The sequence below is a fragment of the Podarcis melisellensis genome (assembly GCF_964234715.1).
Source record: "Podarcis melisellensis genome assembly, chromosome: 1".
NCBI classification, from domain to species: domain Eukaryota; kingdom Metazoa; phylum Chordata; class Lepidosauria; order Squamata; family Lacertidae; genus Podarcis; species Podarcis melisellensis.
This window is the reverse complement of record NC_138528.1, coordinates 82,827,996-82,855,122: the sequence shown is the minus strand read 5'-3', so window position 1 is coordinate 82,855,122 and position 27,127 is coordinate 82,827,996. Positions and strand designations below refer to the sequence as shown.

At 48.3% G+C, this 27,127-nt stretch overlaps 2 protein-coding genes across 3 annotated transcripts in view; one reads left to right on the top strand and one right to left on the bottom strand.

The window, feature by feature from the left end:
• TCIRG1 (T cell immune regulator 1, ATPase H+ transporting V0 subunit a3) overlaps positions 1-14,794 on the top strand; it is a 21,439-nt gene extending 6,645 nt beyond the window's left edge. For both annotated transcript variants that reach the window (XM_081902859.1, XM_081902858.1), the window contains exons 5-19: positions 501-627; positions 864-946; positions 1,857-1,950; positions 2,975-3,187; positions 4,115-4,265; positions 4,863-5,002; positions 5,502-5,659; positions 5,758-5,848; positions 6,659-6,777; positions 7,210-7,423; positions 9,709-9,822; positions 10,160-10,276; positions 11,786-11,903; positions 12,629-12,800; positions 13,353-14,794. In XM_081902859.1, coding sequence (XP_081758985.1) covers positions 501-627; positions 864-946; positions 1,857-1,950; positions 2,975-3,187; positions 4,115-4,265; positions 4,863-5,002; positions 5,502-5,659; positions 5,758-5,848; positions 6,659-6,777; positions 7,210-7,423; positions 9,709-9,822; positions 10,160-10,276; positions 11,786-11,903; positions 12,629-12,800; positions 13,353-13,434 — 1,993 coding nt within the window. In that variant the 3' untranslated portion in view covers positions 13,435-14,794. The remainder of the gene's footprint in view (positions 1-500; positions 628-863; positions 947-1,856; positions 1,951-2,974; positions 3,188-4,114; positions 4,266-4,862; positions 5,003-5,501; positions 5,660-5,757; positions 5,849-6,658; positions 6,778-7,209; positions 7,424-9,708; positions 9,823-10,159; positions 10,277-11,785; positions 11,904-12,628; positions 12,801-13,352) is intronic.
• TBX10 (T-box transcription factor 10) lies at positions 14,381-27,127 on the bottom strand. Its single transcript, XM_081902971.1, has 8 exons — positions 26,886-27,127; positions 22,531-22,792; positions 21,453-21,554; positions 19,178-19,349; positions 18,533-18,688; positions 17,730-17,797; positions 16,712-16,800; positions 14,381-15,616 (listed from the first exon to the last, which is right to left on the bottom strand). Exons 1-8 carry the CDS (start codon positions 26,941-26,943, stop codon positions 15,342-15,344), a joined length of 1,182 nt encoding a protein of 393 aa, XP_081759097.1. The 5' UTR covers positions 26,944-27,127; the 3' UTR covers positions 14,381-15,341.

Here is a 27,127-nt window from a genome sequence, read left to right as displayed (position 1 = left end):
TTTAAGGGGCACACAGGGCCCCTTAATGCACACTGTTTCAGGGCAAGGAGAGGAGAAGGGGGAGGTGTTCCATTGCATAGCCTAAAGTGCCTTGCGCTAGCAAAACTGTTCAGTTGGACACCGTCCAGTATTAAAAGTAACCAAAATCTAGAATGAAATTTTTGTCAGCAGGGAGTAAAACAGCATGGAAAGTGTGTCAAGACTTTCAGGAGGGGATTCTGTAACTGGAGTGCCACCACTAAGAAGGCCCTTTCCTCAGGTGATGGGGGCATCTGAAGAAGGTCATCTGAAACTGACCTTGGTTACCTAAGGTGAATGCTCATCTAGCTTCTAGGTTTGTTACAGGGATTACTATGATAATTTTTATGAGGCACTTGGTAGACTACAAATGCAGTATCTAGATGCTAAGGACTTGTTATGTTGCCGCAGGGTACTGTGTGCTCAGCCTCATGTATGCAGTTTCAGTGTGCATTTTGTATGCTCTCCCCTTTGCTCTCAAGCTTTATCGCAGGCGTGATCCACCCATGGCGGGTGAATGTGTTTGAACGGCTGCTGTGGCGCGCATGCCGTGGCTACCTTGTGGCCAACTTCACGGAGATGCCGGAGCCCATGGAAAACCCAGCCACGGTGAGACGAAATGAAGATAACGGGTGGGTGGGGTGTAAGATGGCTGCCTGTGAGGGGTGGCAGGCAATGTAGAGGGGGGGTGGGATTCAAGGCCTGAGTTTGGGTGGAGCAGGGTGTGGCACAGCTTGGGAGGCTGCAAGTACACTCTGTCATGTGGCTTAGGCTGAAGGCCCAAATGGTCCTTCTGCTCCTCTCAAGTGCAGAGGTTTCTGAGCAACCTGTCCCTTCATGTGTAGGGCGAGAGCGTCACCTGGGTCATCTTTCTCATCTCCTTCTGGGGGGAACAGATCGGGCAGAAAATCCGCAAGATTGCTGACTGGTGAGTGCTGTGGGTGGTGCATGTTCCCTCTGATGTCTGTTGATGCTGAATAACACCCCTCATCCGTCTGCCTTGGTCTCCTTCTGCTCGCTGTTTATAATTTTCCTGCCCTGATGCCGTAATATCCCAAAGGTCCAACAAATCACAGGCCCTGCAATGTTTCACCCTGTTTCACACATGACATGCCTTTTTACCTCCTCAAGAGGCCTGCACACACCCACCCTCCAAATCAATTCCTGTGATATGTTCCTTGCATTTAAATTTATTTATTTGGTTTTTCAGATTGAGATTTTACAGTCACATATCTAACATACAACATAAGAACAAGATTCCAGTGAATCTCTTGGACTTCCCTCCTCCCCTTTGTGGGCCCTATTTTTAGTCATTTCCTCCTGCATCTTTTATCCAAATCTTTTATCTCGCCATTGTGTCCAAAATTCACCATTAAACTACAAGTGATATTCCAATCCTACTAACAATTTTAACTGTTTACAATGGTCTTTAAGATAAGTTATAAATTTCCCCCTGTGCCTTGTTCCAGTGGTGTCTGACAGACCATGAGGCTGAGGAAAAAGTCAGACACTGACTATATTCCTTATTCCCTAAGACAGCTCTACCTATCTTCACACACTGGCCAAGCTACCCAACATCTCATCTCATCTTATCTTATCATCTTATCTTATCTCTTATCTTATCTTATATCTTATCATCTTTTATTTTCTTTTGAAATATTTTTATTTGATTTTACAATGCAAAATTATATTTAAAAAATTCAAATATATACCCATATGCCCACCATCTTTCAACAAATTGCTCCCTCTGCTCCTCTGTGTTGCTTCCTGCCACCTCCACCCACCAGTATGTGTGCATGTGCCTGTGTGTATTCACTCTGTGTTGTGTCCCTCCAAAGCTTTCACTGCCACCTGTATCCTTACGCCGACAAGGAGGCGGAGCGCTTGGAGACACTGTATAAACTGCGCACTCAGATTGAAGATCTGACCACGGTAAGGTGGTAAGGGCTGCTTAGGGTAGTACACAGGGTGGGCTAGAAATCTGGGAAATACTGTCAGAGAGCTTTGGAGAGGATCCATGGTTTCCAGTTCTGGGGCAGGAAAGGAAATTGCATGGGTGCAGTGGTGAGAGTATACCACTGCAGATGATTAATTTATTTTCCAGATTTTAAATAGGGGAGGGGGGGATTGGTGTTTGTTAATTGGTTTGCAACCATTGTTGTCATTGGATTTGCTAGTTTCTTTATACAAAAAAAAGTGTCTCACTGTGACTTAGCAGCAAAATACAAAGAGGTGAAATGATTAAAAAAACCCAAAATGGCATACAATTCAAAATCCTTAAAATGCTCATCCAGCCATGCAATAAATAAGGACAAGTCCTACCCCAAACCACTAAAAGATGAGCATCACAGGGTTTAATTAAGGCCTCGTAATTTAAAACAGGATCACACCACTTTGAACAGACATGGCTTCCCCTAAAGAATATTGGGAACTGGAGGTTAAGGGCACTTAAACCACTCAGGGTTGTAATTCTGTGAGTTTAACAGTCAAGCCCTCTTCCCAGGAAATTCTGGGAACTGCCGCTCTGTGAGGGGAGTAGGGTTCTCCTAACAGCTCTAAGCACCCTAAACAAACTACAGTTCCCAGGATTCTTTGGCAGAAGCCACGACTGTTTAAATTTGTATGGCAGTACTTTAAATGTATAGTGCAGATGGGGCCTTGAACGTACTTTCCTCCTACCCCAGATCCTAATTTCTCTGGGCGGGAAAGGCCAGTATATTGGTGCAAGTGCTCCTCCCCACAATGGTTTTCTCCACTGCATTCATGCAGAGTGTCACATTTCAAAGCTGCAACCACACTCTGTACTTCCTGTTTCCAGACTAGTAGCTCTAAGCAGCACATTCCATTGCTAAACCACTTCCTTAAAAAATGATGTACTCTCCCTCCTAAATCCCCCTTTTTGCTCCAAGTCTTCCACCGTCTCCCTCAGTTCTGCTTCATACTCCTGAAAAAACAGGTCTTGGGCCAGACGGAGCAATACCTGGACCAGCTGCTGCAGAAGGTGCTCTTGGAACTGCCGGCGTGGCAAGTTCGGATACAGAAGATGAAGGCCATCTACTTCATCCTCAACCAGTGCAGCTTCAACATCACTGACAAGTGCCTCATTGGGGAAGTCTGGTGCCCCGTCCGCGACCTTCCTGCTGTGCAGCAGGCTCTGCGTGAGGGATCGGTTAGTGCTGCAGAATATCGGCTCCCTTCTGCTTCTCCTTCCATGTACCTTCCATTTCATGTCCCCCTCCCCCTTCTTTTTGTACACCTACCTGTATATTTTGAGTCAGGGGTTGATACATGTGCTTTGTCCTCCCCACTCCCCGTGTGTTGGGCCAAAGGAAGGTAAATAGGGCTCCCAGCAGGGCAAGGGCCAAGAGATTTTGCTGCCTGATGCAAAGGACAAGATGGTACTCTCTCCCCATTCCATACACAAAAGTCCACCTTGCGGTCAGGTTGACTCGTCCTTCAACACTGGTTATGGGACAGTGTCCTCCAGTGCACCTGAGGGCAGTAGGCTAGCTTAGGGAGCACAGGACCAGGGTAGCTTCTGGTGCTTTGTGGGAACAGTAGGGTGGAGCTGCCATTGCTCTCTTGCTCCCTAGGATTTTTTGCCTGAGGCTGCTACCTTGGCTTGCCTAATGGTAGGGCCAGCTCTGGGCAATACAGTTGTACCTTGGAAGCCGAAAGCCTTGGCACTCGTACGTTTTGGCTCCCGAACGCCGCAAACCCGGAAGTGAATGTTCCAGTTTGCAAATGTTCTTTGGAACCCGAACATCTGGCGCGGCTTCTGATTGGCTGCAGGAGCTTCCTGCAGCCAATCGGAAGCCACATCTTGGTTTCCGAACGTTTTGGAAGTCAAAAGCACTTCCAGAACGGATTCCGTTCTGCTTCCGAGGTACAACTGTACATTGGTAATATATTGAGACAAATTTAGGATATGGCAATGTTCTTCTCCCTCCCTCTCTATCTCCCTTTCCCCACCCCCCACTAGCTAGGACCACACCCAGCAGTATGAATGCCTCTCTCCTTTTTTCAGAGCTCCTGGGCAAACCAATGTACTTGATGCTCCTGAACTGCCCAGTTTGACCCTCTCTTCCCCTTACAGCACCGCAGCGGTTCTGGGGTGGAGTGCTTTGTTCATCAGATTCCCTGCACTGAGAGCCCCCCAACCCTCATTCGCACCAACAAGTTCACTGCCGGCTTCCAGAGCATTGTTGACGCCTACGGGGTATCCAGCTATCAGGAGGTGAACCCAGGTGAGCAGATTTGCCACATCCTGCTCTTGACCTTGCAAGGGGCATGCACAGTTGCTCAGTGGAACATCCTCTTTTCGGCGAAAGAGGGAGGGCACCAGGACCTTTGAGAGATTGCTCCCAATAAAGGAAGGCTGTGTGTTTTCTTGGCTTTCTGGCTATGGGACAGAGAGAAGAAGGAGGAAAACTAGAATGGGTCTTGTGGGTGGAATTGTCTTCACAGTTGGCCAGGAGTGGAGAGTTTGTCTCTCCCACCCCCCACCCCCCGATGCCACTGAACTACAGTTCCTATCAACCCTGACCAGTGGCCATGCTGGCTGGCACTGATGGGAGTTGGAGTCCAACGATGTCTTGAGTTGCACAGGTTCCTCGCCCCTGCTGTAAGTCAAGCAGAGCAGGGCGAGAGTGGATTATATATATTTTTATATCCTACTTGATTAGTATCATTAGATTAGATGCTTTGCAGTTCAAAGAAAGGAGAGGTTTTTGATTCGGGGCTAGGTTAGGTGAAATGGCAATTGACTCCATGTTTTTTTTGTGGGGGTTGCAAAGGGGGGTGTTTGCCTGGACTTCCTATCTGACTCTAGACCTGCTTTTCAGCTCCCTATACCATCATCACCTTCCCTTTCCTGTTCGCTGTCATGTTTGGGGATGTTGGCCATGGGCTGCTGATGTTCCTCTTTGCCCTTTGGATGGTGCTGGCTGAGAACCGCCCCAGCATGAAGAAGGTGCAGAATGAGGTGAGCCCCAGATTGCGGAAGAGGCAGCGGGTGGGAGGGGATATGCTTTGGGTGGGTGGAAAAGGATCACATGCTTTCCGCAATACACCTCGGGATATGTTTTTATTTTATTTAGTACCTTTATCTCCCACTTCTTCACCAAGGAGCTGAGAGCAGCATGTATGGTTCTCCCCAGTCATGTTTCTCTAGAAAAAGAGGTGCCGGAACTCACCATGAACACTTCCCTTGTTCTTTTATAATGGCAATGGCGCCTACCTGAGAGGTGCTGGAACTGAGTTCTGGCTGAGAAAAAAGCCCTGGTTCTCCTTCGCTCCATTTTACCCTTGCAAGCAACCCTGTGAGGTAGGCTTAGATATAGCGACAGGCCCAAGGTCACCCAATGAGATTCATGACCAGGTGGGAATTTGAACCTGGGTCTAATCCAGGTTCTGATCAGTCACACTAACCACACCAGAGATTTACCATCTCGCCAAACATACCCTTGTCTTCCTGCCCCCAGATCTGGCAGATGTTCTTTGAGGGCCGCTACCTCATCCTCCTGATGGGCGCCTTCTCTATCTACACTGGCTTCATCTACAACGAGTGCTTCAGCAAGGCCACCAACATCTTCCCCTCTGCCTGGAGCATCGCTACCATGGCCAACCAATCGAATTGGAGGTACTGACTAGCCCATGACCCAAAGCAATGCTGGCGGCCTCTTCTTTCATGACGGCTGCATCATTCTCATGTGCTGAAGCAATTCCTTCTCCTTACAGTGAGGAGTTTTTAGCTGGAAACCCTGTTCTTGCTCTGAACCCCAACATCACGGGAGTTTTCAAAGGTCCCTACCCTTTTGGGATAGATCCGGTAAGTATTGCAAGAGCACAAGAGCTGTTTCTCAGCTTTCCCCAGGCTGGTGCCCTTCATAGGTTGCAGTGCCCACGAGGGCACCAGATTATGTGGGGCTGCTTTAACTGATTGAACAGTGCGGGACCCCTGGTAATTGCTGTTTGATGTGTGAAGGTCAGATAAGGGTGTTCTGTGGGGTGTTAGGGGAGGGGCAGTGTCATCAAGTAGTTCATCCACCATTGGTCCCCACCCTGCACTCAGCTCTCACCTGTGGCTCCTAGAAGCTGTTGACATGTGACAGTGGCCACACCCCGGGTAATGGCTGAACCACATGAGGGTAGCCAGTGAGTCTGAAACCCTCAGTGGGCTGGGGACTTGTTTGTCCCCTGCATGCGAATCCAGAAAATTGAGCAGATGAGACCAATAGCATAAGGAAGACTGTTTCTGCACGTGCTGTAGAGGGTAATGGGGGCAGATTGGGCATATCAACCTGGGAAGGTAGCCCATCTAGGAGAAGGAAAGCTGATCCTTAACCACCGTTGCCTTGCGGGATATCTTCAGGAGAAGAAAAAGCTAAGGAGTAAACCCTACACAAATCCAGAGTGGAGTCCCTAAGGCGGTTGGATGGTGTCTTGTATGTCTCCTTCTGGCAACTCCTGCAGCCAAGCTGGTGCCAAACGTATCGCTCTGCTTTCCTTAGCTAGCATGTCCAGTGGTCAGGGCTGATGGGACTTGTAGTCCAAAATATCTGGAGGGTTCCAGGTTGGGGGAGGCTGGCTTATCATGTATGCGTGTTCTTGATTCTTCCCTTCCATGCCTGTGACTCAGATCTGGAGCCTGGCCATCAACCATCTCACCTTCTTGAACTCCTTCAAGATGAAGATGTCTGTGATCCTGGGCATTGTGCACATGAGCTTTGGGGTCTGTCTTGGCATCTTCAACTACATGTAAGTACTGGGCTGGTCCTCCACCTGCAGCTGCTCCTGCGAGGGACGCGAAGGACCCCTCTGGCGCCATTTCACCCATTGATTCCTGCCAAAGGAATCCTGTCTTGCTTTCAGCCAACAGATAGGAATTCAAAAAGGGGATTAGACAAATTCATGGAAAATAAAACTACCAGTGGCTACTAGCCATGATGACGTCCATTGTTGGAGGGGGGAAGCCTCTGTATATGTAGTTCCTTGAGTGTCCCTAAGTGTGCAAAGGGCTGTTGCACTTGGCTCCTGTGTGTGGTCTTCCCATAGGCATCTGGATAATAACTCTGCAAGCAGGACGATGCACTGCATGGAGCTCTGGCCTGACCCAGCAGGAATCTTCTTATGATCCTGACACATTTATTCTCATGCTCCCTCTGTTGCTTGCTTGTTTCCTTTTTACAGCCACTTCAAGAACTACTACAAGATTCTCCTGGTTTTCGTTCCGGAGATCATCTTCCTGCTGGGACTCTTCGGCTACCTTGTAATCCTGATCTTTTACAAATGGCTGGCGTATGACGTCTCCGATTCCCAGTCTGCGCCCAGCATCCTCATCCACTTCATTAACATGTTCATGTTCTCAAATGATGCCGATAACGTCCCACTCTTTAACCACCAGGTAACATTTTGTGGCACTGTGCTTTATCTGTTGGGTGTTTGATGGGTGTTGACATCCAGCTCCTCGGGTGTTTCTTCCCCTGCTCCTCTCCCCATCCTGCTTTGGGGAGGGAAACGTTCAGGACTTGTAAGGCTGGCTGAGACAGAGCAGATCCAGTAATCAAGGGGCGGGGAATCTTTTTCAGGCTGGGAGACACATCTCCTTCTGGGCATGCCAGTGGTGGGAGGGGCTAGAGGAAAATTGGGCTGAGTAGCAAATGTAAAAATTGTACCTTTGTACAGTAGGCTAGGCGGGTGGCGCTGTAGATTAAACCACAGAGCCTAGGGCTTGCCGATCAGAAAGTTGGCGGTTTGAATCCCTGCCACGGAGTGAGCTCCCGTTGCTCGGTCCCTGCTCCTGCCAACCTAGCAGTTTGAAAGCACGTCAAAGGGCAAGTAGATAAATAGGTACCGTTCCGGTGGGAAGGTAAACGGTGTTTCCTTGCGCTGCTCTGGTTCGCCAGAATCGGCTTAGTCATGCTGGCCACATGACCCTGAAGCTGTACGCCGGCTCCCTTGGCCAATAAAGCGAGATGAGCGCCACAACCCCAGAGTCGGCCACAACTGGACCTAATGGTCAGGGGTCCCTTTACCTTTACTTTACTTTACCTTTACAGTAGGCTAGCTTTGACACATAAGTCTCTCTGTGTCCTCCATCCATACAAGTATGAGGCATTGTTAGAGAAGGGCACATTCCAAACACGCAAAAAGACTTGGGATGCCAAGCCACACAAGGGGTGTGACTTGGGGAAACTTCTGATGGCCAATAAAGAGGGGGGGAGGCCCGCATTTGACCCCAGGCCTGAGGTTCCCCATCAGTTTACAGCAGAGTGGGAGAATAGACTCTACCCAGATAGTGGGTTACCCACATTATCTACACTACCCGGTGGCCCAAATAACATTGGGTGCTGGTGGGCTTATAAGAGAAGCTTATGGGAAAAGTCAGTTGAGGTGGCTTAAGCCTGCTTTACTCAAGTATGTTTATCATTTGATAACCTGCCATTTGATGAAATGCTGCTGAATCTGAGAACTGTCTTAGTTGAAATACGCTGTGTTCTAATGTGAAGGTTTCATTGACCGGGGTGCTTGATCTCTGACGGGTGCTTCACAAGAGCAAGTCATCACTTGATGTAGCCACTGAGTGATGAATGTGCATGTTTGAATCAGCCCTATGCAAGGAGGCACAGACCCACAAGGTCACCAGCCAGTTGGGCCTGGGGGGTTATTCCTTTCTGGCCTTGAACACAGTGATCAGTTGCAAACCTGAACACAAAAACAAAACCCAACTGCTGAGGGCTCCCTGAAAATGTCATTTACTTGTCTCCTGAAAATTTCCTCTGTGTTCAAAATCCCAAGTCCATTTTATGTCTGAAGGCTTTCTGTGGTATTTTTTTATTGCATTTGCTGTACTTTGAAGTTGTTGTTTGCCTACACAAGCAATTTATAGTTGCATGGAGTAGTCCAAATATTACAAGGGACTGCATTCTTGAGCTTTACTGAGCAGTGCCTCATTGAAATACATAGTGCTGTCACATCATCTTGGATGGGTGGGGAGTTGGGCACCTTGGGACAGATTACCAGGTTTGTTTCCTTTGTTTCCAGCTGACAAGGCACTTAGGTGTCACGTTTTGGTTTGCTCAGTTGTAATTTTATTGGCAAGACTGCATCATAGCAGGGCTGAAGACTGATTGGTAAGCAGGAAGGATCCTCACCAACCGAAGCCCTATAGGATGGGAGCTGAGGCAGAACAGGGAGAGGAGATGGTGGGAGAAATGGGCACCATAGGCACATCCCTTTTCCGAGTGGCCCGAGTCCCAGTTTTTAAGACTTGGCCTGCAATCAGTGTTTCCTTTCTGCCCAGTGAGATCAGGCGTGGTCTGTGGCTGATTATGATGATGTTTCTGTGTGGTTATTTAATGATTTGTTGCAATTGACCGGGGTAGTTTCTTGCTGATGTCTTGATATTATCTCATAATACTATATCCAAAATGGAATCCTGAATTTTGCTGGGTTTTTGTTTCTGTGTTATTTTGAACTGTCCAATATTTCGAATTGTTCAAGGTGACAGTGTGGTTTCGGTGTGATTCCCCCCCCCCCATTTCTGTGGGTTGCAAACTACCTTAAATGCACTGATATAGAAAGGTGCCATATCAATTTTGAAAACTAAATAAAAATGTATTTGGCTCGCTGCCAGCCTTCCTTTCTTCCGGCTGTTCCGACTTGCAAGATCTTTCTCTTTCACTCCAGGCCCTGGTGCAGACAGTGTTGGTGGTGGTAGCCCTGGCCTGCGTGCCTGTCCTGCTGCTGGGGACCCCCTTGTACCTCTGGAGCCAGCACCGACAGAAGGCCTCTTTGTCCAGGGTAAGACCCCTCTATATGACTGGGCCTGGGGCTGCTGTCCACCCCTGCCTTTCTATATCCCAGTCCTCTTGTTGGGTCAGGGTCTGTGCAGATATGCATTGAGGTCCTGGTACCATTAGGAGTGGGGCGCTAAAGCTTGAGGACTGAGTCTGAGGATGATCTCAGATGGCCACCTAGATGCCACAAGTGAAGCTGTGTGTCATGGGAAGGATTCTGTGGAGGAACAGTGTCACTTTTAACCTTGTGGGTTCAGGATTGTGATGCTTGAAGCCCTTCTGTGTGCAAGGCTGTCCAATCCCCCCCCCCACTGACCAATGTGTTTCTGGGATGCTTGCAGCACAATCCGACCAGTGCAGAAGAGTGCCAGCCTCTGCTAAACTCTCAGGAGCCGAGCAGATCCGTGAATGTTGCTGAGGACGATGTGGATTGTGCCAAATCCAAACAGGAGTTGGAGGTAACTTTCTGTCCGGGAGGTCAGGATTCTGGGATGTGACTCCCATTTTCACCACTGAAGTAAATTATGCAGAAGTTGCTGCTGAATGCGAGTGGGTTTTTTTGTTTCTGTGTAAATTTAGAATCATTTTGTAAAAAAAAAGATATGGGAATAAAAGGAAAGTTTGAAATGTGTGGAGTAAGGGAGGCAATAAGCACAGAAGATTGGGGGCTGGCGCTGTTTCAGTTGCTAAAAAAGGAGAGGTACATGGGCCTGGAAGCTACACCTTCTGACTTGAAAGGTTGGAGTGAGTTGGTGGTGAAGCAAATACACTCTTCATATGCTCAAGAGCCCCATCCCCATTTCTCATTCATTCACACCTTCAAAGACTGACCCTAAAAGAAAAAAGATCCCAAGGAATGAACAATAAATCCAGCTGGGGGGCAAATGGAAGGAGTTAGGAAAGGCCACGTTCAGAAGCAGTTAGGCTTGTTCTTCCTAAGAACAAGAGCTTGAAGTCCTCAAATATTGTGCCTTTGCAGGGACTATTCATGATAGCACCTTCTTAAGACCTCTGTTGTTGAGAGAGGCTACACAGGTGAATTATTGGAGCTTGTCTGGACTCTGCTAAGAGACTCCTGCCTGGACTCTGCTCAGAACTGCAGGCCCTTTCTTTGCTGCTGTTCAGGGTACTTAAAAAAACTAAACTTGGCTGAAAACCTCCAACTTGTCGTGGCATCTCAGATTGCCATCATATGGAAATAATGTTGAGCCTAGCAGCGCTTCACTGGCATAAAAGGCTAGGATCTCCCACAACTCTCTTTGCAGGCTCTTTGAGTGTGCAGAAAAGGCACCGGTTGCTGTTTTTAAATACAAAAACAAGCTACCAAGAAAAATGCTCAGAATCCGGCTTGGGAGTCTGGTTTTCCTTAGGAACATGTTTAAGGTGAAAAGTCTTCCCATTTGCAGAAAGTTCTTAAATAGAGTCTACATATGCTCTCCACCAAGTCCTTAGCCTTAGACCAGGGCTGAAGAACCTGTTATCCTCCAGATGCTGCTGAACTACAGTTCCCATCATCCTTTGGGAACTATTGGCTGTGCTGCCTGAGGGCTGATGGGAGCTGGAGGGCCACAGGGTTTCCCAACCCCCTGCCTTACACTCTGGAAGCAGCTCATGGAGGAGAGGGCTTTCATTTGAGTCCCTATGCTGGTTTAGAGTATTAGACTAATCCATGGGTAGGCAAACTAAGGCTGGATCCAGCCCAATCGCCTTCTAAATCTGGCTTGCGGACAGTCTGGGAATCAGCGTGTTTTTACATGAGTAGAATGTGTGCTTTTATTTAAAATGCATCTCTGGGTTATTTGTGGGGCATAGAAATTCGTTCATTCCCCCCCCCCCTCCAAAAAATATATATAGTCCAGCCCCCTACAAGGTCTGAGGAACAGTGGACTGTCCCCCTGCTGAAAATGTTTGCTGACCCCTGGACTAATCCTTGCCACCCCACTGATTCTTGCCTTTCCCCCCTTCAGTTTGACTTCTCCGACGTGTTCATGCATCAGGCAATCCACACCATCGAGTACTGCCTGGGCTGCATCTCAAACACAGCCTCCTACCTCCGGCTCTGGGCTCTCAGCTTGGCCCATGCACGTGAGTTTCAGGGGCTGGGAGAGGAACGAGCAGAAAGCAGGAAGCACGGCAAGCGATTTGTCCACACAGACCTGGGGAAGGCCGGTGGGCAAGATGTTTTTTGGAGACCTCACCACATGATACAGGCATCAGGCCCCATTCCTGCACTGTTGGAGGCTCCTTTGCAGCCACTTCTAAAAGCTTTTGAGGGACTCTCTCTGCCCCAGCATGTTTGTGATGTGGTTTAGATTTTTTTATGGCAATATTTTAGTCTTCAGACTGGAGCTAGCAATGTGTATTGTGATTGTGGGGTGCTTGCATTTATTAACTGCCTTGAGTGTCTTTTGAACATGAGGTGGGATATGTGTTTTTAAAATAAAGAAATGTATTCAAGGCCTATAGGTAACAGGAAGTGTGTGTGTGTGTGTGTGTGTGTGTGTGTGTGTGTGTGTGTGCGTGTGTTAGCGGTTGGGGCTTTACAACAGTACTAAGGGTAGAATTCAGTGATTGTTCTGTCAGCACAAGCATTTCTGATTGTCAGATGGAACAATCTTCTTTTTCCAAGCCCCCCCAGCTGCTTTTGGAGCTGGGGGAAGCCCCATAGCACTAGCATGACTCATTGTACTGGTTCCCATTAGTGCAGCTCCTCAGTTGGATCCCACCTTGGGTGGTTTGTAAGGGAGGGGAAAGGCTGTTTGGCTGCTCTAGTGCTCCCTGACAAGTCCTGCACCCATCCTTCTCTACAGAGCTCTCAGAGGTCCTGTGGACCATGGTGATGAGGAACGGCCTCCATTTTACGGGCTACAAAGGTGGGGTCCTCCTCGTCCCGGTTTTTGCCTTCTTTGCGGTACTGACTGTGGCAATCCTGCTGGTGATGGAGGGGCTGTCGGCTTTCCTGCATGCCCTGCGTCTGCACTGGTGAGAGACACACATGTATATACCCGCTTTCTGTCAGTGAATCCTGTGCAAGAGCCGCTCTCTCACTTGGCTTGCTGCCTGGGCTCTTTGGGGCGGGAATGCGGGAGATAAATCCAGTCAATCAATAAGACTGCCAGGTGCTTCCCTGTTAGCACTGAGTCCCAGGTGGGGTTAGGGGTGTGGGTGATAGAGGACTTTCCTCCTCACGAGGTCAGGAAAATTGTTCTGTGTGAGAGGGAGGGACCTGGAGAGGCAGAGTTTATTTCTCCTTCCCCCGCCCAACTGTGAATCAGGCCGGGACCTGCCTGTTTCAGGGATTGTGTTACTACTGGGATCAGTGGCGTAGTGTGGGTTGTCAGCACCCGGGGCAAGGCAAGTAATTTGCGTCCCCTAACCCGTGGATTTGCGCCCCCTAACCCCCAGATGTTGCGCCCGGTGCGGCCGGGCCCCCCTGTACCCCCCACGCTACGCCACTGACTGGGATTAGTGTTGCAAACTGAGAGCAGTGCTTCCGGATCTCGACTTGACCACTCTTGTGCTGTTGTTTTTCAGGGTGGAATTCCAGAACAAATTCTACACAGGCTCTGGGTACCGGTTCACCCCGTTCACCTTCACTACAGACATCTGGGTTTAAGAGAGAAAGGACTTCTTTCTTCCCAGAGAGCAGATGTACTGTGTGCCCGCATGAGCCAATTGGCTTATGCTGTTTTTTTTTTTTTTTTTTACATGAACGACTGTCTCTTGCTTCCTTCTTTCTACCACTTGTGCCTTGTGTCTGACCGGAAGGTGTGGCAGAACTTCTTTAACTCCCCTGACACGCACCTTTCTTGGGGAAGGAACTACCTGCTCTGTCCCCGTCTGTCTGCTACAATTCAAGTGAGGTCCTTTGCTGCCTCACTGCCAGGATATCAGTATTTAGGATGGAGTTCTGGAATTCAGGGTTTATCAAGCCACGTTCCTTCCAGTTCTCGATCCTTATGACTTGCAGCTGAACCAGCCTGCCTTGTGCATATCTCTATAGCCGTTAAGAGTTGCTTCTAGGAAAGAATGGGAAGCGGCCTTAAGGAACATCAGAATATGGATACCACTCACTATATAGGTGTTTTTACAGGGCTGCTAGGTGGCACTGTCTCTCTTCTTGCTTCATCCCTGTTTGCTGGGGTGCAGCCTTTCTGATGCACATCAGAGGACAAGAGGCCCAGCCTCAGGCACTTGGGCCTTCTGCTTTTTCTAAATTTACATTCAGTCATCCAGGTCTGAGACTCTCTTGTTTCCCTGATGGAGAGCCTGGAGTTGACATTGCATCAGCCAATGCATGATGTGGGGCTGCACATTAAAGCCAAGCCCTCAGTGCATGCATGTTTTTGAAAGGACTCTACCTGTGCTAGCAAGCTAGTACTTGTCTTTTCCTCATTCATGCTGTTTTACCAACTGCTAGCAAAATCCACCAACAGCTGGGGACAACAGCTCTGTACAGGTGGAACACAGAGACTTAAATTGCCAAGGGCAAGAAAGGGGCTCCTGCCCTGGATTCAGAGGTGCCTACTATGCTCAGACACCCAGAGCCCCCACAACAAATGTTTTGTGGGGATCCACACTGCAGGGCCCTCCACTCAACTTATGAGGTCTCACAAGGAGGTCTCACGAGGCCCCGGAACCTGACTTCCAGTGCCACCGGAAGTCACTTTCTGAGGCCAGGGGGCACGTGTGACATCATGTCATGCCGCATGTGACGTCATGATGTCCCGAGCACTGAGCACCCATAACCTGGGGCCCAAGTTGGCTCCCCTGCCTGGATTGCAGAACAGACTTCCTTCATACTGAAGGCACAGCATGTCATGGGCAGGACTCAAGACTCACGCTACCATTTAAGAGAAAGACAATGCTTGTGAGCAGGCTGCTGAGAACTCTGTGCTTTAAAAGCCTTCATAAACTCTTTGTCGCCGTAGCTACCAAATCCCACAATAAAGACAAGATTCTTAACCTTCCCTGCATTTTAATACTCTCCTGTGAGTTTATTTTTGATGCAAAGCTGATTTAGGATTTCTGATTTGTAGAATTGGGTTTTCAGCCATTTTTTCCAGTGCTGTGGGGTTTTGGAATTGGGGGACAAGATACTTAACAACGAGCTGAGGAGCAGAAGCAGTTAGGAAATGGCCAGTATCTCAGCCAAGTATGTTTCTTACACCTCACCAAGCTTCAGCTTGGACTCTGCACCCCTCTCAAAGGAGACGGATACTGTACCCAGCCTCTGTTAACTGTTTAACTGTCCATATACTAGGGGACAATAAGTTAGAAATTGCGTTTGCCTCGGGTGGGGAAGAGGGAAGGGTACCAGGGCTTGAAGGTACCATCCACAAAGTGCCATGGAAGGTAAACAGAGGAATGGACTAGACCTCCTTAGCAGGCCGTGCAGCGATGGCTGCTGCATGGGGAGAAGGTGGACCTGAGGCGAGTCCCTGGAAGATAGGTTCAGCCTTGGGGTAGGTTGGGGGGAGAGAGGAGGGAACTGCCTGATCTGTCCACCGGGTCTCTCTTCCTTCACTGTTCATAGTCCCCGGCAGTGTAGATGTTGAGAGCGTGGAAGCTGGTGGCCCGGCTGCTGGGGAGGGCGTAGGGCGTTGCCCGGGAGCGGGCTCCCACGTAGATGCTGTGATAGGAGAGGTGCTTGTAGGGCAGGGCCCCTGATGCTTCACTCAGGGGTCGTCGAGCAAGGCACATGTCTGGGAGGGTGGCGGGTGTGACCAGGGGTGGGTGCTGCAGCTGGGAGGCGTCTCTGAAGAGGGAAGGAGGGAGGTGATGATTGCTGGCAAACCCTAGAAAAAGAGAAGGAGCTTAGAGCTGAATGACTTCCCTGGCCAACCAAAGTCAGCATGACTCACTCCTGGAAATATTTAAGTCTGTCACTTTTTCTCATCCTGCCAACTCGATCCATTCTGTTAATCAGAATGGAGAAGGCTAAGCCACGAGTGACTGAGAAATTTGCTCCAAACTTCCACCCCTGTGGTTTACCTCCATTCAATCTCACTAAGAGCCCAGAATCTCTGCAGACTATGCCATGGCTTATACTATACCACGGCGGCGGCTGAAAAGCTTCTCTTGGGTGGTTGTGGCTCCATATTTGTAGCAATACCGTACGCATACACTAACTGCGTGGTTTGGCTAGGTCATGTGGTTGGTTTCTATACCAGTGGTTCTCTCAGTGCAGATGTGGCACTTGTTTAGAAGGTGACCATGCCGCCTTGCTGAACAGTGTAATTGCTACTTGCATGCTCTACTGAGATCTCACAGAGAACTGCATGAATATGACTACACTGCAGTTAGGAAAGCAAAGAAACCAAACTACATATGAAGAAAGGCATAGTGAGCAAAATATCCAGAATATCATAGGGTGAGCAAGGGAGATATTATTTGTTTGTTAATAGCATTTTTACACCATCTAATATTTCAGACATCTCCAAGATGTTATACTACGTGTTTTTGTGTTTCTGTATTGTAAACCACCCTGTTATCCTCGGATAAAAGGTGGTATAGAAATAAAAATAAATAGAATTTAAATAAAATAAAAATAAAAGAGATGTCAAAAGATACAAAGAGCACTGAGAAGCTGCTTCCTAGTCACTGGAAGCCCTTACTTTGCAGCATTCCCTCTCGTTAGAAATAATTGCATGTATGATTCTTAGCTAATTTTTGCACACATAAGCACCGGAAACTCGAGGGACAGGAGAAAGTTGAGATTATTAGCATCAAACATTGAAGTTTGTGCCTGAGAAAAATCTGCACCAGTCATGATGGTGACCAAAGTCAAGGAGGAGACCCTGCCATCTCTCCATAGCCCCGCCATGCCCTGTACCTTCCCATGGAGTTCTCTACATGCAAGGCTTACTCACCATTTGCTTTTTTCACCTTACCCTTTTCTGTGGTTTCTTGAAGCTGGGCTAAGGGAGCCGCACCCCCATTCCGAGATAAGCAGCCTAATAGTTTTCCTGGTGAGCCAGGCCTAGGCAGAAAAACAAGACATGCACTTCATTGGTGATGGACTTTGTGGAAATAGGACAGGCAGAGCTACAGTATAGAAGTTGTTATTGGGAGCAGTCCCAGACTTGGCTGCTTCTGTTCTTACTACCATTATCCCTCCCATCTACATTTACTCCACTCGGTAGAGTAGCTGGATGCAAAAGAGGACAGGGCTCCAGCACCTTTGTTTAATAGCTGTGCAGAAGAAGGAATTTCAGCCTGTGCAGGTTGCTATGCATACCAGAATTCCCTCTTCCATGCACACATTAATGGGCCACAAGCCTTGTTTTCCCTGGCATGTGGCCACCCTAGCTATTCGGGTGGCACACAGATTATCACATACTGGCCAAGAATTTCCAACCCAGCGTTTGTTTCTAAAATGCATCTTCTGCCTGTCTTCCCCACTCAGAGTAATACTTCTCTAAAGGTACAATCTTATATAAACTAACCTGGTAGAAAGCACCATTGTATTCAGTGGGGCTTGCTTTTGAGTAGCCAGGCATAGCAGTTGTGTATAGCTTGCCATAAGTGACCAGCAATGTCATACAAGTGAGTGGGTGGGCGGGCTGGTGGAGGGATGGACCTCTCACTTCCATTGCTAGTCTGCTTGGTTTCCATGCTTCCTGTGGAGGAAGGGAAATCTATCCCTGAGTTCTATTCGCCTGTTTGGTAGAAGGCAATTTTGATTTTACAAGCCTGCTTAAAAGGCTTTGGAGGAACGGCCAAATGGGAAACAAAGGCTGCTGGTCTTAGCCATCTAGAAGCTAGTAACTTTTGTGGGCTTATTTACAAGGCTGATGTGTATAGGATTGCAGCCTGAGAATGGAATTTGCTCTGTTTGCAGCTACATCGCATAAGAGGCTTATCCCTCCACCTGTGTTTGAGAAGGCAGTGCCATGTGCGGAGACTTACCAGTCATCTGGCTCACACTCCCGGAACCCTTTTGCGAAGGGGTTGCTAGCAATTTTCAGCTGTGTGATCTGCCGAGAGAGGAATGAGTTTTCAAGTACACACATTTTCCCTGCCGCTCCCTCTCTTGCTATAGTGGAGCTGTTGCTCTAACTACTGCCTGCGAAAGCAACACCAGCCATGATGTTACTACTGTGGTGCATCCCGATCTATGTCACGACCCTATGAAACTTAAGCACACTGCTGGGAGCTCTTTGAAAGAAGAGCAGGATACATGTATTTAGCATTCAATCCCAGGACATAGCGTTGAAGCTAAGCAGGTCTGGGTGTGATTAGTACCTGGATGGGAGGCGATCTGGGCACTACAAGCATGCCACTTTGGATTCTATAAGGGATATAGGTGGGATGTACAAAAGCAAAATGGATATTTGTACATTGATTTCTCCATGTACGTTCGCTTTTTATCCTTACAACAATCCAGTGATATAGGTTATGTTGGTGACTTAAGGCTACCCAATGCACTGTGTAGTTTTACAGATAATGCCTTCTCAATTCACAGCTATCTCTAAACATTACACCACATTAAACAATTAACGGCAATTATTACGGCACCGTGAAAGATGCATTAGGAATGCTGCACAGCTTGGATTGCACAGCAAAAGGTGTCAGTGTATGTACAGATCTGTTTGCCGGCCTCCACCAGCCACACTTAGTCCTGTCCCAATCCTGATTCTCTCCAATAGGCTAGCTCTCCCAAGTGATACTGACCAGTGTCACCAGAGGGCTGTGCATGCGTGTTCTCTCACCCGGTGGTTCTGATAGGCTGTCACTGCCATGAACTGAGTCTCCGTGAAGATGAAGGACTTGAAATTCTCCTGGGCGTAGCGCTCGCTATCTGGCCGTGGATCTACCACCACCACATGGAAGCGTGGCTGGTACCTGTGCATGGAGTTCAGGATGATCTGTTTGATCAAGACAAAGCGACATTTCAGATGGCTGTTCAATAAATGGGCTCTCATTTGACAACTCTTGTTTACACACCCAGGAACATCAAACGACTCCCACACCCCATGCGTATTCCACATGCAAATGTATCCCCTGAATGGTGCACAGTGTAAGTGGGAAGTCCCATAAATACACTCACACTCTTGCAAGTTGTTTTCATTTTAAGTAGTAGGAACATAGGAAGCTGCCTTAAAAGGGAGTCTTCAAGCCCTACCTGGAGATGCCAGGGACTGAACTTTCAAATACCACCAGGTTACATTTATTATGTTACATATGATGCATATTTTTATGCTCCCTCCCATTTTTCTGAGATAGGAAAACTTGCAGGGAAGCAGTGTTAACCCTGATTTGGTTTCCCTCCCTTCAGGTACAACTAAGTACAGTGCCACCAGGTGACTAAACTGTATAATGACACTATCTGCAAAGACACTGCACAATTAACTTACATGGCCATTGTCATCCATCAAGTTGTTGGTGAGCTTGAGCTTGTCAAAGGAGACAATTTGCCTCATCCACTGGCCTCCCTTGGCAGGGGAGTCAGGGTGGAAGTGAACCCGGCCAGGTGTAGCAGGATCTGCCTTGCCAGCTACCAGCCAAGCGGAGCTGTGGAACGCGTATCTGCGGGGGAAAGGGATTATGTTGAGGCAGGCCCCTTCCTTCCCTACCTGATTGAGGACCTGCAAGAGTTTGGGTGGGTCTACTATGCTTGCCTTGGTGTGCAGCTATATATAATCCCAAACTACAGTTAAAGGGGGGGGATTCCAGTTTGTTTTATTCTGTATATAGAATTCAAGCATATTTTTATGGGGCATTCTACAGCAAGGTAAAACAAGAGGCAGGATTCATGTATAGCAAGCATTCAGATTGAGAGGCTTAACATCCATGAAAATTTCTGAGCAAGCATTTTCAGTGCAGGGAACAGCAGAAGCTGCAAGGTCAGAATAGCGAAAAAGGAAAATAAATGGAGGGAAATTGGAATCTTCACATGCAGTGCTGCATATAACATATTGCATTTTATCCTTCATGTGCATCATAAGTTCAGAGACCATCTCGGCCCAATCCCCTGTATGTTCTTGGTGGGCAACAAATACTGGCAAGATGTCACACTGATGAACCGTACTTCCCTCACCCAAAGTGGTCTGATGCCAAGTGCCTCTGGGATTGGCAACAGAGAGCCAAACCTGGCCAGAGCATTGATGCAAGAATGCATGCTGTTTTCCTGCAGAAACTTTCCACGTGCAAATCCCTTCTACATATTAAGCGGTGCAGAAAACCGCTGGGCTGTTTTGTGTGTTGTTAATGGTTTATCGGGGTTTTCTTCTGGCTTGAAACCATTCTGCGTTCCCTTTGTAGTTTCCTCTCCCCTCCAATCTCACACATCTTCACTCACCAACCCTTAAACTCACTACACACTTTCAAACTCCAAACAATATGAGAAAGAGAAATAAAATAAATAAACAAATCAACCATGGCACTGTTAAAGATGGTAAAATTAATTTTAAACCTCCATCAAATAATTAAGATGCTTTAACTGATATTAGTCTTTTTATGTTGTTGCAAGCCACCTTGGGACCTTACGGTGAAGGATGGGGAGGAAATCAATCTCTCTCTCTCTCTTTCTCTCTCTCTCTCTGTGTGTGTGTGTGTGTGTTGTCTACTCCAAATCTCTACATCTTTTTGTGTTTTACCAAACAGATGTGTCCTGGCTCAGTGCAAGGGTGGAGTTGACTGTTAGGTTTCTGTTTGTGCCACTGTGCAGTGCTTGGAGTCATAAGACTCTGTTTACATTCCAGAGATTCCAGACTGTTGGAAGTTTTATGGGAGATGGGAGATGGAAGTTGATATTACTGGTTCCCTGTTCCTTTGTTCCAGTTGCCTCCCTGCTTTCACAGAGAGAGGATGTATACTCTTTTCTGTCTGCGTAGTTACAAATAAAACTCTTAGCAATGTAGCTCATACTTTATCATCCTTCAGCTGCTGCTTGAATACTCTGCGTAATGGGAACGTGTCTGGAGCCTCATCAAAGGCTTAGGTCATTAATAATCGTCAGAAGGGGTTCCGGAGACTCGACCGGAGGAGTGGCTCAGTAGAACAGAGATTCCAACATTGACTATATTCCATTATTAGGCTACTCTCCACCCCTTCTAAATGGTCTAAATAGCACTTAGTTCCCATTAGGGATAGTGGTTAATTTGTACAGTTAAATGCCACCTGGAAGCTACTTCTCATAACTCTGATGGGGTCAAGGGGTTACTGTGGGGTAAGTTAGTGATGAGGGAAGTAGTGCCTTTTAATTTTGATATTTCCTTTATTACTACATTCCAGGGCAAGATTTGAAACTTGATTCTGGAACAGAATCTCAGCTCAATTTAAGGCTTATTCAATTAGCACTCTACACAAAGGGCACAGATTTTTTATATTATTCCATTCATTTGATCAACGTAGGAACCTGTACATATCTGGAATACAACAAAACAGCAACGAGCAGCTCCATGTAATAAATCAACACATCTCCTGCAGGTTTAAAAAGTCAGGGTGCCTCAGTTCAGAACTCCCTGCTCCTACCTCTGAATTTATAGAAATCCTTCCATTAACACTTATCAGGCCTAGCCACACGCCATGCCTTTTGAGTCTCACTGGCGCCTAGCTTGCTCTCGCTGACTGGCTAACTAGCAGAAATGGCTCCAAACTCATTGTCCCAGAGCCAGGCCCAGGCCATACCGGTATCTCTTGTCGTCCAAAGGCACAAAGTCCATGAGCAGCACATAGTCAGCCAAGGGATCCATGCCAGATATCTTCACCTGGAAGGTGGGGAACATCCTCCTGCCACAGGGAGAAAGGAGTTTGCCGGGTGATTCTGCTTTCCCACTGCCCGCTAACCTCCATCTTACCCAGGGTAGAGGTAGCCAACTGTGTGTCTTCTAGATGCTGTTGGACTCTCCTCAGCCCCAGCCAGAATAGCCAGCGGTCAGTGATGTTGGAGACTGGCAACATCTGGAGAACATCACATTAGCTACTGCTGAGGGAGATGCCCAGGGCCTTTTGCAACAGGCTACAATAGCTTGAGGCAGGGTAGGGAGGGGCTGCAGTCCTTAGAGCAATGGCTCATGGTTTCTTGCCCATTGTGGTGGGAAGCCCACCTCAGGCTTTGTTGTAGGGGTGCACAATAAACACCCTTGGATCACACTTTCCCTGATGGTACACAGAGAGTTGTGCTACAGTTTGTAACCGTAGGAGTTTGCTCCATTTAAATAGCAGACCTGCACATTGTTTTGGGCTGTGGTCCTGGGAGTTGTCTGAAAGATAATCTCCTTCCCTACAAACACTCCTGGACATTAAGAACAGCAGAGGGGGCTCTACTGGCTGTTCTGCTGCCCTCAGAAACTCAGGGTGGAGATGGTCCAGGAGAGGGCATTCTCTGCGGCAGCCCCTAGGTTGTGTAGATACCTCCTCATATAGGTGAGCCTGGCAGTTCGGCTATACAATTTTCAGCAAATGCTGAAGAGGCACCTCTTTACCCTGACCTTTGACACTTGAAATATATAGTTTAAACATCTGATTTTGGTGTGTACCTTAAGGTGAAGGGCAGGTAAATAAAAACAATGCCAAATGCCTGAATGAATGAATGGGTATTCCATTATATAGGGCACATTATTAAGGTCATTGTAATTTGGTGTTGCTCCTTAATGTTAGACTAGTAAAAGCTAATAAGGATTATTGTAGTTCCTGTTTAGTCGCTTTATAGATCAAAGCTGTGTTTTTAATCCTTAATCCTTGGACCAAAGAACATTATACCTACCGCCCTGCCTTGGTGACAATCATCTCAGTGCCAAGGCTATTGAACTCCTCCCAGAGACTCCTCATCTCCAGTTGCACAGTGACGCCAGAGACACACTGGTTTTTCCTGGCCAACTGGGAGCTGACCCCTTGCTTTGCTGCTCCCTCCACTTCATACTGCTCAAACTCTGGTGTTGTCGCCAGCAGGCACGGTGCTCCCACAGGGCTTGGTGAGAAGGGGCAGCCATCAGATGTCAGCACACTCAGGCTTGCGGTGATGAATGCTGGGGATGGAGAGAAGGACAACTGGCATGATGACTATATTATGACTATGTATGAACACAGGAGGCTGCCTTACAATGAGTCAGACCTTTGCTCCATGTTGTCAGCACAGATTGAAAGCAGCTTTATTAGATTTCAGACAAGGGGACATTCTTAGCCCCACCTGGAAACCCTGGGGATTGTTCCTGTGAGCCGTTGGCATGCAAAACAGATGCTCTACCACAGGGCCATGCCCCTTCAGCTCTGACATGAATGACTGTAGCTCAGGAACCGTCTGCCAAAGGAGGATGCTGACTCTGAGGCTACTCCTTCCCTGCAGTTGCTTCAGGCAGAGCCATAGCTATGGCGGGGAGCACTAGCTAGGTTCTTTTCCCTGGGTGAAGCATCCAGAGGGGTGCCATTGAGGCTCCCAGCCTGTGTGTGTATGCAAATGTGCATGTGTTTGGGGGGTGCCAAACTGGGATGAAATAAAGTTTAGTTTCACCCCTGGCTTCAGGGATACAATGAGGGCTCAGCCCCCCAAAATGACTATTGGGGAAGAGAACTGGGCTCAGAGATATCACACCAGAAGGTCCACATGTGTGGACTGTCTTTGAGCCCAACTCTTTCCTTCTTCCCAGTCTGCAAGAGGGGTGGCGGGAGATGGCTGACCGGCCTCCCTAGAGTAAGGGCTCATCAATGCTTTCCTTTGCTCCGTACTTTCTAGGCACTTGTCTGGGCTTTCCAAGTCGATCTCTGAGCAGCTGGGTTTTCTTGTCCTGGCCCTTTCCCCAGGAAAACCTGTGCTTTGCCACTGAATTGGAGCAAACAGAAAGCCATGGAAAACCCAGTTACCGTTTGCTCCAATTCATTGGTAAAACACCAGGACAAAAAGCAAAACAAAACAAAACCCTGCTCGGACAAAGACCTGGAAAACTCAGACCTGTGCCTAGAAATGTGACACAAAAGGGAATGTGAATGAACCTTAATTCTGCCTGGCTTAGAAGCTCCCATGCACCCATACTGTGTCTCCTCAGAGCCATGGCTAGTACCTGCTTTCCAGTGGCACCAGAGAAGAGTATGGCTGTCCTGAATGCTCTAGGCAGTCTAGAGAGTCCAGTAATCCAACGCTCCACCCCACTGACACCCCACCTGACATCTAGTTTGGTCCTGTAACTCACTGCCAAGGCCAGCCCTCACATATAACAGGGAGTGGTGTTGGTGGGGCTCTACTTCAGGCAGCAAAATGTATTGGGTCTGCACTTAATAATATTGCTACAGGACTGCTGTCTGCGGCAATCAGTGTAATGGGGCTATGCCACTCACTTAACCGCTCTGGCTGGGTCAACAGAATAACAGCGCAAACGGGCCGGTGAAGCCCATCTGGCACTCCTGCCAAAGCATCTATACCACCCGGGCATTGTCTCTGCCCCTCACCATCTTGATATGCTGCAGCAGCTCAGCCAGAGGGAGATCAGGCGAGTGGCACAGCCTCACTACCCTGTCCACTGCTGCTGGCTGCAGTGCTTACCTGGGTTGGCATGAGGTCCACAGGAGGCTTATGGCAATGTGTGGAGACCCATAGCTTAACACTCCAGTGGGCAACCACTGCTCTCCCAGTGGACTGGCCTGCACACTAAGATGCTCCACAGCTAAACCTCAGTTCTGTCTCTGTCCTCAGGTTGCTTTGAAAACTCCAAATTATATCCTGTCCTTTCCGCACAGGCTCCTTTGCTGAACGGGGGCTGGAAGGAGGGAGAGAATACTTCCTCATGTATTTTCTTAGCTATGCTTAAGATCAGCTATCGAGAGCCAGCAGCCCAGTCCTTATAACCTGGCTAAAATTATCCAACTGGGTGCAACCCTTCTTTGCAATTACAGAATCACACATTTGGAAGGGACCTTGAGGGGTCATTTGGCCCAACCACCAAACGCAATAATAATACGGAAATAGCTGAGCTGGATCTGATCCGTAGTCCATCCATAGTCACAGCCATGTCATTAGAGGAAATCCCTATGACATTCTAGAAGTCCCGCTTGAACTTCTGGCGTTTCTCAATAATTCCCAACCATTAGACCCATTCTCTCCCTTAAATCTGGTAGTATTCTTACAGGTCTGGATAAGAGGCAAAGAGACATTCCTCCTGGGAACTAAGGGGTGGGCGGGAGATTTCAACCCACAAGTCACACACATCCTAAGCACCACAGCATCCACCTTGCTTCCCACCCAGGGTGCCAAAGAACCACCAGCTTCATGATCCAAGTACTTAGCTGGAGAGCAGCTCATGGGAAATTTACCTGAGAAGATGCAGCTCTTCAGCTGTGTTGAATGGCAAGGCAAAAGAGCCATGAATGCAAAGCTCCTAACCCACTTTAAGGAATCAAGAGGTCTCTACAGATGTAATAAAATGCCCAAAGAGAAAAGTAACAGGGTCCAGAGCACCGATGGGTGCATGCCTGGCTCCTGCAATGCCATGCAGGCTTTACCTGACATTGCCCGTGATGCTGGGATGACTTTGGGTTGTTTGGTTTGGCTCGTCTCTCTCCGTCTCGCCACGTCCCCCTTTGCAATGTTCTGAGTTGAATCTCTGGGATGGTGTGAGCGATTTTATTTTCCTTCATATCAGTGTTGGGGGGCAGGAGGTGGACCCACGTCAGCCAAGACTTCCACTCCCTCCAATGGGAAGCAGGATGGGGAAATGGGTGGATGGGGGAGAGGCTTCGTTGGGTGACATGGCAAGACCAACAGCGCACGCTGGAGGCATTTGAGTAGCTACACGTACATGCAGCAAATAAAATGCACAGCGATTAATGAGTAGGATGAGCAGGTGGCTGAGAGCAGCAACCCTGGGACCACATCCTGGGCCGAGACAATATTGCTGAAGCCGGAGGGTTAAAAAGGATAGTGGGTGCAACAGCTTTAATTTGTTGTTAGTGTTCCTCAGTGATCCTCATAAAAACCAAGGTGGAGGTCTTGAGTGACAGAAGGGTCAAAGTCTGTAGCATATAGACAAGAGGGGACAGGGCTCTGGGTCAAGTTGTATAGAGGAGGGTTGTGTTTTTTTGGCAGTGCAGCTTTTCTTACTGCTGGAGTTTTACTGACACGATGAGATGCCCCTGCTAAATCCCCCTTCTGTGTATCTGTTTAGGGCACAGGAACTCCCCCCATCTTCAGGAGCACAGGATGAACTGTTTGATGGAGGCAGCTTGTCAAACCACTGTGGAAAATGGCCTCTGAGATGCCTCCCCCTCCTTTAAAGGGGCTGTTTAGTGAGCTGAGAGGGGAAGCATGTTACAGGGTGGGGAAGCTGTGAGGAGAGGGGCTGGGATCAAGCTGTGAGGTGTAAAGCGAGGAAGAGTTGGCCAGGTGTGGGGGAAGAGAGGTTGGCAGCAGGGTTGGCAGGTGGAGCAAAGCAGGGGTAACAGCTTGCAAAAAATAAGAATAGTATCTGTACTTTTTGTCTCATACATCAGACTCTGCCAATGCTACAGAATAAACATCCACAAATGTAGTAGTTGAACATTTGATAGATAAGGTAAAGATATGTACAATTTTATAACATGCAGAGAACAATGTGTGCAAAGAAATCAGAGAGGGGAGCTGAGGGAAGTCTTTGGTGGGGGGGAGTGGGAGAGGTGGGGGGAAAGGGGAAAAATAATGTAATTAATTATTTGGACTGATAAGTTGTTATGTTGAAATTGTTTAATAATGTTTGGTTTTTTTAAAGGCTCTGCCATTGCTACAAACGTACTTTTTTAATGAAAGCTGGGGATCTGGAGATTGTTTCCTCCGGGAGGTGCAACTGTCCCCTATTGTCTCCCCCCCCCCATGGGTGCCCACTACTAACACACAAAGCTCCCCACTTGTCCTCTTCCTCATGCCCTCTCCAAGCATGTAAATAAGGATGCAAGAGCAGCAGCTGCCTCCGTTTCCCTTGCCCTCTCCTGCTGGGCCCAGAGGGAGAGGGAAAGTGGTTGGGCAGTGGCAGGAGTGGCAAAGAGGTGGGCTTGCTCAGGGGGCAGACAGTGAGTGAAGCCACATGTGCATGCAACATCGAGGGGCGGCTTGCATTCTTCAAGTAGCCATCCCAGATCAAGCACGGCATGAAGACTTACACAAGAGGCTCGGTAGGCTAGTGAGGGAGCCATCTTCCCTTCCTCTCCTCCTCTCCATGCTCAGCCCTCAGGCACAGGGCCATGGTCTTCCCCTCCATCCATCTTCCTCCTGCCAAGCTGGCGACAGCTGCTCCTTGTGCCTTCTCACACCTCCTCATCTTGCCGCTCAATACCTGCCGGGGAGTTATTAGAGCTGCCACTGCTGGTGACAGAAGGAGATAAATGGGCAGTAGCTGAGAAGG